At 36.4% G+C, this 13,800-nt stretch overlaps 1 protein-coding gene across 2 annotated transcripts; it reads right to left on the bottom strand.

Moving 5' to 3' along the window:
• Positions 1 to 1,298: 1,298 nt before the first annotated feature.
• gcna (germ cell nuclear acidic peptidase) lies at positions 1,299 to 12,416 on the bottom strand. Of its 2 annotated transcripts, none has more exons than XM_052150291.1 (13): positions 12,358 to 12,416; positions 10,252 to 10,393; positions 9,938 to 10,139; positions 9,775 to 9,844; positions 7,975 to 8,024; positions 7,825 to 7,891; positions 7,664 to 7,743; positions 6,834 to 7,181; positions 6,257 to 6,419; positions 4,413 to 4,557; positions 3,785 to 3,920; positions 3,493 to 3,697; positions 1,299 to 1,806 (listed from the first exon to the last, which is right to left on the bottom strand). In XM_052150291.1, exons 2-13 carry the CDS (start codon positions 10,339 to 10,341, stop codon positions 1,575 to 1,577), a joined length of 1,788 nt encoding a protein of 595 aa, XP_052006251.1. In that variant the 5' UTR covers positions 10,342 to 10,393; positions 12,358 to 12,416; the 3' UTR covers positions 1,299 to 1,574. The 2 variants fall into 2 exon arrangements, with proteins under 2 accessions (XP_052006251.1, XP_052006252.1); XM_052150292.1 differs by having other exon boundaries at positions 10,252 to 10,414; positions 12,358 to 12,405.
• Positions 12,417 to 13,800: the final 1,384 nt, after the last annotated feature.

Here is a 13,800-nt window from a genome sequence, read left to right as displayed (position 1 = left end):
GAGAATGCTCAAAATGAGCCTCTCGGACACTGGGCCATGGACACATTTGTGTTTGCTGTTTACAGAGTCTAGAGCTGTTAAAGAGACATGACACTTATTTCATTAATATCTTTTTGGATATTTTTATATTCATTAACTTGAGCTCATCGATTCTGATTTTTTTTTTTACCAATTCAGTCATGTGACCCGTTTCTAATCAAATGAAATCTAGTCAAAGGAGTTCAAAAATGAAATTTAAACAACAGATGTTTTGCATGCAAGTTCAGCTAATTATATAATATGCAAATATTTAAGTAATGTGTCCAAATGTCTGCTTGGATCCAGTAACATTCACATTATCAACAAAAACCAAGAATGTAATGACCAAATTGTTTATTCTGAAAAAATTCAAAATGTAAGCACAAATAAAACATACACCGATCAGTCACAACATTAAAACCAGCTGCCTAATATTGTGCAGGTCCCCCTCGTGCCGCCAAAACAGCGCCAACCCACATCTCAGAATAACATTCTGACATTATGATATTCTTCTGACCACATTTGTACAGAGTGGTTATCTGAGACTTTGTCAGTTCATTCCAGTCTGGCCATTCTCTGTTGACCTCTCTCATCAACAAGGCGTTTCCATGCACAGAACTGCCGCTCACTGGATGTTTTTTGTTCTTGGCATCATTCTGTGTAAATTCTACAGACTGTTGTGTGTGAAAATCCCAGGAGATCAGCAGTTACAGAAATACTCAAACCAGACCATCTGGCACCAACAATCATCAATGCGATTATCTAATCAGCCAATTGTGTGGCAGCAGTGTAGTGCATAAAATCATGCAGATACAGGTCAGGAGCTTCAGTTAATGTTCACATCAACAGAATGGGGAAAAAATGTGATCTCAGTGATTTGGGGACCATGGCATGAGTTGGTGTCAGATGGGCTGGTTTGAGTATTTCTGTAACTGCTGATCTCCTTGGATTTTCATGCACAACAGTCTCTAGAATTTACTCTGAATGAAGGCAAAAACAAAAAACATCCAGTGAGCGGCAGTTCTGTGGACGGAAATGCCTTGTTGATGAGAGAGGTCAACAGAGAATGGCCAGACTGGATTGAACTGACATAGTCTACCGTAACTCAGATAACTACACTTTACAATTGTGGTGAGAAGAATAGCATTGCAGTATGCTATTCTGAGATGCGGGTTGGCACTGTTTTGGCGGCACAAGGGGGACCTACATAATATTAGGCAGGTGGTTTTAATGTTGTGGCTGATTGGTGGAGGAATAATTAAGCAACACACAAACAGAACACGCAGATCCCTTTGATGTCAAAACTTGAGTTGGCGACTGTACCCACATTCTCAGATTTAACAACACAGTATATGAACAGATATCAATGAGGCTAATAAATCATACAGCTCCTACATCATACGATTTTGGCCCTTAATTAAAATTATTTCACAGTAAAAAAAAACAAACAAGACTGATTAATTAAGCAAGTCCACATAGACTTAACCAAACAAACTCTAACTAGTGCAGCAGCCTTGATGGCATGAGGTATTCAAGGGTTTGTGTCCAATCAGAGATCAGCTTTGACTAAGACGTGTCTTGCTTGCAAAGTCGGCACTGAGTTTGCGCATGACCTCGGCATGACTCTGGCCCGTCAGCTCTCGTCTCGCAGTGCCGTAATGCTCCTTTACGAAGGTGGCGAAGGGTGCTGGTCCCCGTGGGTTTGATGGAGTCAGTAAGACCAGCTGTCCAGTGCACAGAGCACACACAAACTTGGAGGTGTCCAGTGACTTAGAATGACGTCCGATCCTGTGCAACAGAAATGGTTAAGTTGATATTTGATCATGAACACTTTACAAGTAGGCACAGTCCATTGATAAACACTTTATGCTTTTAGACATTTATGCATTTTAAGAAGAAAAAGTCACCGCCCCGATGCTAGGGTGTTGTGGAGACATAATCTGCATACTCTGCAAAGTATACATACTATATATGGCAGAAAAAGTAAGAGCAGTATGATAGTATGCTACAGCAGCCTCAGCAAGTATGCAGTCTATGCTAAGTCTAAACAGCACACCACTCCTCTAGAGATCAACCGATATATCGCAGAGGCCAATAAATCGGCCGATATTCCCTTTGGCCGTTGATTTTCTCAAGCTGCGAGGGGGGGAGAGAATCACCAACTTGCCTGAGACAAACGATCAATAACATTTCTTTTTGTTGTTACTTGCCATCATTACTACAAAATAAACCGGTGTACAACAAAGTCTCATTTAAACTGTGTATCACTTCAAAGTAAAAGTGCTTAACATGCACTAGAAGTAAACATCATTTTCACTGTACACTTTTATGTACAAATAGTAGTTTGATTCAGTCTTGTGTGAGAAAATGCAAACGCTAATGCGCACATGACATCAGTGGTTGCTGGACTACTGTGTGCACGGTTGTCATTTCCTTTTTTCTAATGTATTAATTTCTTCATGAGCAAATAAATTAATTAAATTGGATCAGTTTTGTTTTCTTAAATTTTTGTGAAATGTTTAGTAACTATAGTATATATATATATATATATACACATATATATATATATATAAAAATACATCGATCAGCCACTACATTCAAACCATCTCCCTAATATTGTGTTGGCATGTGGTGCCCTTTTTACACCATATGTAGCGTTGTGGAGTGTCAAGGTGGTCTTTGGCAAAATGTAGGCATACAGCAATGTATTTGTTGGAAACCAGCGGCTTCCTTCGTGGTGTCCTGCCATGGACACCATGCCCGTTTAATGTTTTCCATATAGTAGACTCATGAACAAAGAAGTTAACCAGTTCCAATGAGTCATTCAATTCTTTAGATGTCACTCTAGAGTTCTTTTTGACCTCACTGAGCATTCTGCAGTGTACCCTTTGAGTCATCTTGGCTGGACGGCCACTTCTAGGGAGAGTATACATAGTATTAAATCTTCTCCATTTATAGACAATTTGTCTAACTGTGAACAGATGAATATCCAAGCGTGAGATAACGGTTACCCTTTCCTGCTGTATGCAAAGCAACAATTCTTAATCGTAGGACTCTCTTTTTTGCGAGGCATGGTCCACGTCAGCATATGATTCTTGTGAATGGCAAAATCAAAATTTTTGAGTGCTTTTTAGATGTCAAAGTATTTCTAACCCACCTCTAACACCTCAAATCTCATTTTCTTAATTGGATGACAGGTTTGCCAATTCCTGACTCTAATTAGCTTATTTGATGTCATTACCCTATGGGGTTCAGATACATTTTCCAACCTACACCGTGAATGTTTGAATGATGTATTCAATATGTAAAAGAACAATACAATAATTTAACAGATTGTTTTTGCTCATTATTGTAACTCAAGCCATATTTTAAGAAAAATGAATACATAAATGCAGATAATTCCAGAGGGTTCACATATTTTTCTTGCCACTGTATATCAGCAAACAGTTGGAAGTAAGAAAGGTCCCCACTTACGTGTTCTTACAGCGGTTACACTGATATTGGTACTTGTAGTTAATGTCATAACTGTGACAACGGGTGACCATAGGCAGTTCGGGATGTGCGAGCATGGCTTTGCGGGAGTAGAGCCTCCAGAAAGGCCCATGACCATCACGAACGTTGTTTATGAGCCATGTGGCAGCATGACACATTTCATGAACTAATGTATCCCGTAACCGATCTGGAAAACAATATAATCAGACAAATGTTATTTATTTCTAAGTGTCAAATGCGCTTGGGAATTTTTCACAGCGGTAATGACAAGTACCTGCAGAGTCGCACACTTTGACAGACAGCTCAATGCGGGCGTATCGTTTTCCAGTGCCGCGCTCTTGACCCGAGATGCAATATCCTGCGGTCTTCCTCATCTTTTTATTCCAAGTGACAGACATATCAGCGGGAAGCTGAGGGTTGGAAATCAACTTAGAATTGATACCACAATGAAATAAATCAAAAGTAAAACAAAATGTATTGTTACATTTTCAGAGGAAAATTAGTGAAGTTTGCCTGTACCAAACTCCCCACCACAATGCTAAGGTTTTCTGGGTCTTATGTGTTTTTAACCCTCCTATTGTCTTACGAAACCCTACTTTTGGTCATGTTTGACCTGTACTGAAAATCATTCAAAATGCATACATTCTTGATTAGTGTACAACGGCACTCAAAAATGACCCAAAACAATAAGAGGGTTAACCATGGTGCTAGGGTTGCGGGTGTTTGCTTACTGGACAAAAGAGTCAAAATTGCCCGTTCACAAGTTTCTAGATACAGTATCATGGTTTTTAGATATGAAAATAAATAAAAAGAGTATGTTCAAAGTAGTTCAAATCACTAAGCATGAGCATTAGTGATAGTAATTGCGGTAGTAGTGTTATTAAGGTTTGCACATGTAGTACCTGATTGTCAAACACACTGGTGTTATAGAGTTGGTAGAGTTTACCGGTGAGCTCCTCTTTGTTCTGTTTAAAGCTGCGGCAGTAAGATGATCCGGGACCAGACAGAGACTGTAGGAAACAGCCAGGTGTTTTACACACGACCACTCTAATAAACAAGATCAGCAAAATATCAAATGTCAAAATCCACAGTCAATGGAAAAGATATAGTTATGCAAACAGGTTCTGCTCTGGGATCAATTAAAGCTGAAGTGTGTAACTTTATAGATGTTGAAATACTTTCTCCTATCCCCGCTTAATATGCAGAGACAATAAAAATAGCTCAATAAAATTTGCCGCAATTTTAATTGCCCTGTTAGTTTTAGTTGGCCCGTTCAGCCCGACACCGTAACATTGGCTCAACCAAAGTAGTGAGTTTGGGGCAGGAATATCTGTTTGTTTGATCAATGGCAGATGGGGAGAGTGTTTGAAAGTTTTCAATGTTTATTTCTGCAATTCTGCTTGGAAACGCAAGTGGTGCAGAAATCACATACTTCAGCTTTAAAGGAATAGTTGACCCAAAAAAGGAAAATTCTCTCATTTACTCACCGTCATGCCATCCCAGATGAGCATGACTTTATTTCTTCTGCAGAATACAAGATGTAGATTTTTAGAAGAATATCTCACCTCTGTAGGTCCATACAATGCCACTGAATGGTAACCAAAACTTTGAAGCATCAAAAAGCACATAAAGCTTCATAAACGTAATCCATAAGATTCCAATGGTTTAATCAATGTCTTCTGAAGTGATCCAATTGGTTTTGGGTGAGAACAGACCAAAATATAACTTTTAACAATAAACATCGACATCAGTCTCATTGGCGATCATGATTTCAAGCTCGATTCCACTTTCTATAGGGGCAACTAGTGCTCTCTGCATTAGTCAACACCCCGGAAGTGTAATAGAGCTTGAAATCATGATCGTGCCGAGAGACTGCAATGATAAGATGTATATTGAAAAAGGTTACATTTTGGTTGGTTCTCACCCAAAACCACTTCAGAAGACATTGATTTAGCCAGTGGAGTCTTATGGATTACTTTCTGCTGACATTGCGCTATTTGAACCTTCAAAGTTTTGGTTACCATTCACTTGCATTGTTTGGACCTATAGAGATGAAATATTCTTCTGAAAATCATCATTTGTGTTCTGCAGAAGAAGAAAAAAGTCCTACACATCTGGGATGGGATGTGAGTAAATGATGAGAGAATTTAAATTTTAGGGTGAACTATCCCTTAAAAAGTTGAAGTGTGTATTTTCTATGTCACTAATGACACAAACAGAAAAATTACAAATATATATGGAAGCCCACAAAAGCCATACATTATTAAAGTTGGAAAAGGTTGATACTAATCCAAAATAATAACAATGGCCAAGGTTTACATTATTTTTACAATAATGTGGTCAATATTTTGTACCAAGGCGTTTTTAAGACAACAGGAGCAAATATCTGATTGACAAAAATTGGCATATCCAACTACAGTTGTTTGTGGTATCTTGTTTGTAACAGCAATAAATAAATACAAAATAATTCTGATGTTTTTAAAATGGATCCAAACCACATCCATATGTGGTTATTGAAATGCACAACTACACAGAAGTGTGCAAAAGTCTCTGGAACCATGTCCAAATTTTTTATTTTTTTATTTCCACACTGACAGCTACACTTATTGTATGAGGAAGTCTCTTAGCATTGTGCTGACAATGTAGATTCACCAGATATTCCAGTTGGTTCCACTATTGTTGTAGAAATCACACCCTTCCCCTATAATCTAGTAAAAGTGTGCAAAGGGTGGGTGCAGGTCAGTACCTGCTGCTGGCTGGAGCTCTAGGCTCAGTATGGCTCACTGGTCTGCTACTAGGCTTCTGCACTGGGGTGTGGATTGTGTGTAATCCTTTAACTGGTGCCTTGTCAGCCACATTTTTACCCACTGCAGATGGTGTCGACAAACAGGGAGGACGTGGTTTGGGTGCTATATGTAGAGAGAGAATGTGATTGGAAAATATAAATCAGCAAGTTCAGTGTTTCATGTTTGTTAAGAATCTGGACAGCTACGGAGACAATAGCTGTGTTCCAAAACCTAGCTGCCTACCTAGACAGCATTGTTTTGGGTGTCTTTCAGCCCTTACAACACAAAGGTATAATCAGTGTTAGATTGTGCTTGTAAACGCAATCATTACCAAGAAGTATCGATAAAAGTCTGAAATACCAAAAACATGTCTATCCAATCTATCCAATATCAGACTTTATTGGAATATATCACGCAAGTATCATGTTTTTATGAACCACTTTTGCTGTACCCACTCCTAGTAGCTGCATATGTAGGAAGCATGCAGCAAGGCAGCTCACTAAGTTTTAGAACAGAGCACCAATGTGATTTTTCTACCCGGAGGAGGCTTTGGGCTCGCATTTGTTCTGCTCCCCAGATTCTGATTCTGTCTGACTCTGTCCAGCAGGGACTGGAGCTCTTCCTCAGAGCTGCATGTATCATCTCGATTGGTGTGTGTCGTCACAGTGATCGCTGGAGGAGGAACATGAGGCTTCTCTCTCTCTTTACTAGTTGAGTGATGTTCCTCAGATGGTGGACGGCTGTGTCTGCTCCTCCATGTGCTCATTATTACAACATTACTGTCATCATCACTGTCACTCAGGAACACTGGAGAATCACAGTGAGATGGAGGCTGTTTCTCTCTCTTCTGAAGTGATTTAGGAGTTTTAGAAGTCTTGCCATTCCCTGAGTAGAAACAACAGAACTTGTTTATGCATCCATGCATCCAATATGTCCAGACAGATCAAAATGTATAGAGAACACTGTATATTAAGGGGACACTAATCCTATATTTTGTCTCAAAGTACACTTTTAATGTTAGAAAAGTTTTTGCAAAAATGTAATGACAATTATCTCTGAGCCTAAAGGCCAAAGTTTACTTCTGACATCAGATCAAATTTACAAGTGCTGGCTAATGCTAAACGTAGGTTTTCTAAGAATGTTATTCATGTCAATTGAATTTTCAATCACGTTTTCATTTAAACTGTTTAATGACAATTTAAGACATTACAGCTTATTTTTCTGTAAAGCTGCTTTGAAACTATTTGTGTTGTGAAATGCACTATACAAATAAAAGTGACTTCTGTTATTAAACAGAAAATTCATTAAAGTAAACTCAATTTCTCATGATATGACCTCTTTAACCAGAACCACAAAGATAGCTGTACCTTTATTAATTGAGGGCTTCCTCTTGTCTGTGATAAAATCATCATCAGATGACATGCTGTCCACTATGAACCGTTTCAAACTGAGGAGTGAAAAAATAAACTGATGAATGACAGCCATATAGATGCAACAATGTATTTACAGCAAATTATATTTCACTGACCTGTCATCACTGCCATTCACAGACTGTGACCAGACTTTAATCTTCGGGGTTTTCACTCGATTTAAAACTGTTAATCAAATTATATATTAAATTCTGTCTTTTAAAATTAGCTTTTTAAATGATGAAATAAAAAAAAATAATAAAACTTACAGCTCTCAAACTCATCGTCACTATCTGAAGACAGAACAGGAATTGGTTCTCTAGAAAATAAAATAAAAAATATATATTTATTTCTTGTCAGAGTGTTTGAGGAAACATGCCTACTGTATGTACTTGAATAGCCATGCTACTATAAGCAAAAATACATGAGGCCATGCTACATTATAAATATAGTAATGGCTAAAGGACATTGTAAGGGACAATGTGCAACAGAGCATATTCACAATATAGCACAGCCTCCTGAAATTTATTGCCTTATTATTAATAATAATTTAAATATTAAGGACACAATTTTTCATAACCCTTTAAGATCTGATTGGAAATATCAAAAAATGAATAACAGCCTTGACCAACAAAATATATATATATATTTTTTAAAGCTTAGAAGCTGTACTTTATAATGCATGTTGGCTTTATGACAAAAACTGAACAAGTGCTTTGAAATTTCCAGACAAATCAGAAGTGTTTTGATAATTTATGAATAATTTTGCACTGCACACATTATTGTAATCAGTAAAAACATCAAACTGATCAAATAGCCATGTGTCACATGTTGATGGAAAGCTCTCAAAGAGCAGAATACAACCAGCCTATGTTTTACACAAAGACAAAAGAAATAGCGAGAAAACACCAAGTACATGTCTTTGACATACGTTACATGTAAACAACTGTCGCTTATAAGCCACCTTTTGCTTATAACTTCAAGAAAAATAAAAAGAACATAAAATATAACCATTACTTAGAAGAGGGGGTTCACCTTAAAACTAGCCCACACAAAACATAATCAGATGAATAGATCATTAGATAATTCACACAAAGCACAATGTGCACACAGAACATAGTGAGGTGGAAGTCATCCAAATATGGGCAGAGAGGATGATTCACTCCAATTACAAATGGCCACCAGGAGATGGCGCAAAGTATATGACACAAACTCAATGATGGCTCAAATGACACAGAATGGAACTGAACGAGATCTCGTTACTCATGCCTGCATGCTTTGGAGAGATTAGGATACCTTCAGTCATTGTTGTGTTTGCATGTGTAATTAGTTCTTATGTACAATTATTATGTTTTATTTGTTTGGAGAGGATTTTCGAAACTTAGAGACTTTATAGTTGTCATTCTATAACTTTTGATTGCTTTGTTGTATCAACACACAATTTTACTCCGTTACAGGTGATATGATTACGAACAAAACAATAGCAGATATTCAGAGCTACATTATTTACACCCTGAGATATTCAATGTCAAATCAGAAGACTAACAAGAAAAGTTCATTTTAGGTTCAAGTTTTTCTGTGATTTTTCAGCAGTTTCATAATTCATCAATCTCATCATAATTCATTGAGTCTCATAATTTATCAATCTATATCATTAAAACATTTGAGTGTTTTTTATTTTTTATTATTATATCAATCAATTGACCCTCTTTGTTGTTGATTTTTTTGTTTTTGTTGTAGAGTTATAAACCTTTAATTTTGGGCATGCCACTGAAACAGGAAATCTTTAAAAACATCTTTAGAGGTTAAAGTGTTAAACATTATTGAAGCAAATTAAGTATATATGATGCAGTTCGTGATGTGTAAACTAAGATTAATAGTTGGTCTCCAAGGGTGCTGTGCAGGGATACACAGTAGGTAGGTAAACTTAATTTTTTTGTTTAAGCAGAACTGGAACACTGTTTTGACCAATCAGCATCCAGAACAAGAACTATCGGTTTTATAAGGGGGTATTCAAACACTGAATTTATTTTCAGTAGAGTACATTTCAATTTTCTTTAAATTCTCACCTTGGTGTTCTGGCAGCTGATGTGGACAGTTTTGGAAGGGTGGGTTTTGGTGTAGCCTTTTGAGCAAGAACTGCAAAATGTGATATGGAAAAAAAACTTGTTTTATTAAATCATAATGCTAGCATCTGTGCAAGCACTGTTTCTATCTTGAACTCAGACTTACACTGATCAAAGTCCTCATCATCTGAACTCAAAAGCACATGATTTGTGTTAATGTGTTCCTCTCGAGAAATGAGCTGATTCTCTTTCCATGAGCTGTCACTATCAGATAACAGCAGTCTGTGAGCTGGATCTGTGCCTGATGAAGGACTTGAGTTATAACTGCCCAGCGCTGGCCGTCTACTTTTCTTCAAGCTCTTTCTCAACTGAAATGAAAGGGGAAAGGTTAGAGACATGTCAGCTCTATGCTGAAATGAGACATCACAGGATTCATTTTATTAGAATGATGGAAACATACATGTTCACATTTTTTAATACCTTCTCCTCGACTACATCAAGACCTCCGTCTCTGTCCCAGCCCAGTTTTTCAGAGACTCTTTGAAACAGGGACGTTGTGCCTGGATCCATTGCAGCTTGTAGATGGAAAAACAACCGATCAGCACCGGTGCAGTTTACTCGCCTGTTGTCACATCAATAAAGGCTCATACATAAAACAGTACAGCTCATTTACTGAATAGTCTGATAAGCTGTTTGCAGTGTTTTGCAAACCTTAAACTGCTCTTGGTAGCAAAACACATGCAAGGAAGCACTATGAAATTGGAAGGAAAAGACTTCTAAAAAAAGTGAATCACTTCTACAAATTTACATTGAGGCAATACAAAAATTGCAATGAGTTAAGTGGGCCAAATTTCAAAGAGAAGTCATTTAAAAGGGGGTCCCTGCAAATACTGAGGTCATGTGACTTTATTTAAAACCTTGGCATCAACTCACAATCTTTATCTTAAAGGAATATTCGGGGTTCAATTCAAATTAAGCTCCATTGACAGCATGTGGGGCATAATGTTGATTTTATATATATATATATTTTTAAAAAAATTCATCCCTCCTCTGGAAAAAAAGAAGCAAAAATCGAGATTACAGTGAGGCATTTACAATAGTAGTGAATGGGGCCAATATTTGGAGGGTTTAAAAGGCAGAAATACACGCACTTGTATTATTTCTTCTGTTAAAACGTATATATTATTTGAGCTGTAAAGTAACACAAAAAAGGTTAGTAAGCAATTGTATCACAGATTGGCCCCATTCACCACTTCCATTGTAAATGCTTCATTGAAAGATTTATGTTTTTTAAGAAAAGGGACAAGTTGAATTAATTGTTGTGGTAATCAACATTATGCCACAAAAGCTGTAGATTGAGATTCATTTGTATTGAACCCGGAATATTCCTTTAACCTTTTAAGCTTGAATGGGGGCCAGCGAGAGAAAAACAAAAACATTACAACTACAGTCTTCAACAAAACAAAATAGGTATTGTTTGAAAGCTTAGAAGCTATTCGTTCATGCATGTTGGCATTATGACCAAAACTGAACATGTGCTTTGTAATTTGCAGACAAATCAGAAGAGATAATTTATTTAAACAAAATGGCACTCTACATATTACAGCAATCAGTAAAAACATCAAACTGATCAAATAGCCATGTGTCATATGTTCTTGCAAAGCTTTCAAAGACTCAGACAACAATATAGCGAGTAATAAAGTATATGTCTTAAAATTAGTGTTGCTTGTATGCCGTGGTTTCACTTATAACTTCACAAATAATAAACAGAACATAATATTATTTTTTTTAAATCACAAAAGATTATTTAGAAGAGGTGATTATCTTTCAAACAAGCCCACACACAAGGTAATTGGATGCACAGATCATTAGATTATCTGCATGCAGACCAATGTTACATATGGCCACCAGGAGATGGCATCAAGTAAATGAAACCGACTCAATGATGACTCAAATGGCACAGAATGAAACTCATGTTTCAATGCTATGCATACCTTTTAGTCATTGTTGTGTTTGCATGTGTAATTAGTTCTTATATACAATTATGTTTTATGTGTTTGGAGAGACTTTTGGGCACATGGAGAAGGTTTTGGACACTTTGATAAATTATTTTTGTAATGCTATAACGTTTGATTGCTTTGTCGTATCAATAAAAAAAATGTCCTTGACCCTTTAATGATTGATGATTACGGTGAGATCTTTCATTCTTTTTTGTGTTGCTAGTAGATATCACGAGGACAGCTTTTTTCACACAAACTAGATAAAACACTTTTTATTTTTTTTTTATCTCGTTTAGAATTGCAGTAATAGTAGTTATTAGTGCTAGTTTGTAATGTTCCTTGCTTATGAGGTCAAGTGCACAAAGTGTTTCTATACTGTTTTTAACGTGAATTCATTCCAAACATGATATTTACGGGTTTTCCATGTTTCCTTCAATATAAGATTATATTCAGAATGAAAATGTACACGATTCCGTGTTGAAACAAAACAATCAACCCTCTGACAAACGTAAACACTTTATAAAACGCAATTCGCTGATTTTGACGATTTGTATACTAAAATATGATATATTTCGGCTCAACATACCTTGAAAAAGTGAATGCGATGTGTAAAAGAAATCAGCTGAAGTTTAAAACACCAAAACATGCGGAACTGAGGGACGACTTTCAAATTTGCCAACCGGAAACTGTCATCTGAGAAAGACAATGCATCTTCCGGTCCCAGAAGAAATCGAAATAAAACATGTGCACTCACATTAATTACACACTTATATTTATATTTTCACTGTGGTTTCAGTAGCTGTTGGGCAGTATTTTGTTTATGAATGGATGTTATACCGATTTCAGTTCTTAAATAAAGACAGTTTAAGGGAGTTGTTGATGTAAAATAAGAAATATGATGATAGCTTTAATGATGTTCATCTTGATTTTTGCATCTTTAGATTTATTACAGAAAGTTAGATATTATTTTAGCGCATTTATAAGATTCAATGTATTATGATTGAAGTTCCGTCACCTTTTCTTTTTTCATTGTGCTGTCATTATAAAGTTACATTTAAATTGAGCTTAGAATAAAATGTTACCTTCGTTTCATTGTGGTAATGATTTAAAAACATTGATTCAATCACTTAAGTAGATAATACTTATAGACTGGATTTTGATAGTTCCGCATTGGATTTAAAGGGATAGTTCACCTACAAATGTAAAGTCTCATTTACCCACATACCATCCCAGGTGTGTACAGCTTTCTTTCTTCTGCAGAACAAACATAGATTTTAAGAAGAATATTTCAGCTCTGTAAGTCCATACAATGCAAGTGAATGGTGACCAATATGAAGCTCCTAAAAACAGAAAGGGAGCCTAAAAGTAATCCATATGACTCCAGTGGTTTAATAAATGTCTTCTAAAACGATGCAATCACTTTGGGTGAGAACCTGATCACCATTTCAATCCTTTTTTTAATATAAATCTTCACTTTCAGAATGTGAAAGTGGAGATTTGTAGTAAAAAAAATGACTTTAAATGTATCTTTTTGTCACCCACACCTATCATATCACTTCTGAAGACAGAGGTTAAAATGATTCATGTGTATTACTTTTATGCTACCTTTGTAGTTTGAAAGGACTGATCATCGTTTACTTGCATTGTATGGACATACTGAGCTTAAATCTTCTAAAAATCTTTGTGTTCAGCAGACGAAATCCATCTTGGATGGCATGAGGGTGAGTATATGAGTGAATTTTCATTTTTTGGTGAACTAGCCTTTCAATTTCTGAGTAGGTACATCTGTGATGACAGTAAGCAAAACTAATAGTCTAATTTCACAGATATTGTCCCCTTCTGACCATTTGTAAATTCAGTAAAATCTTAAGATACCACACAACAAGAGTGTAGAAACATCTTCAGCACTTTATTCTGGACACAGCAATCAAATTTACAATGAATGCACATGACAGTTCAGTGAGAAACAAGAACAGACACCCTGCACATCATAACAGCAAATAGAACACAATTAACCAGTATTTTACTA

Source organism: Xyrauchen texanus, chromosome 19, assembly GCF_025860055.1.
Source record: "Xyrauchen texanus isolate HMW12.3.18 chromosome 19, RBS_HiC_50CHRs, whole genome shotgun sequence".
NCBI lineage: Eukaryota > Metazoa > Chordata > Actinopteri > Cypriniformes > Catostomidae > Xyrauchen > Xyrauchen texanus.
This window is presented reverse-complemented; position numbering and strand designations above follow the sequence as displayed.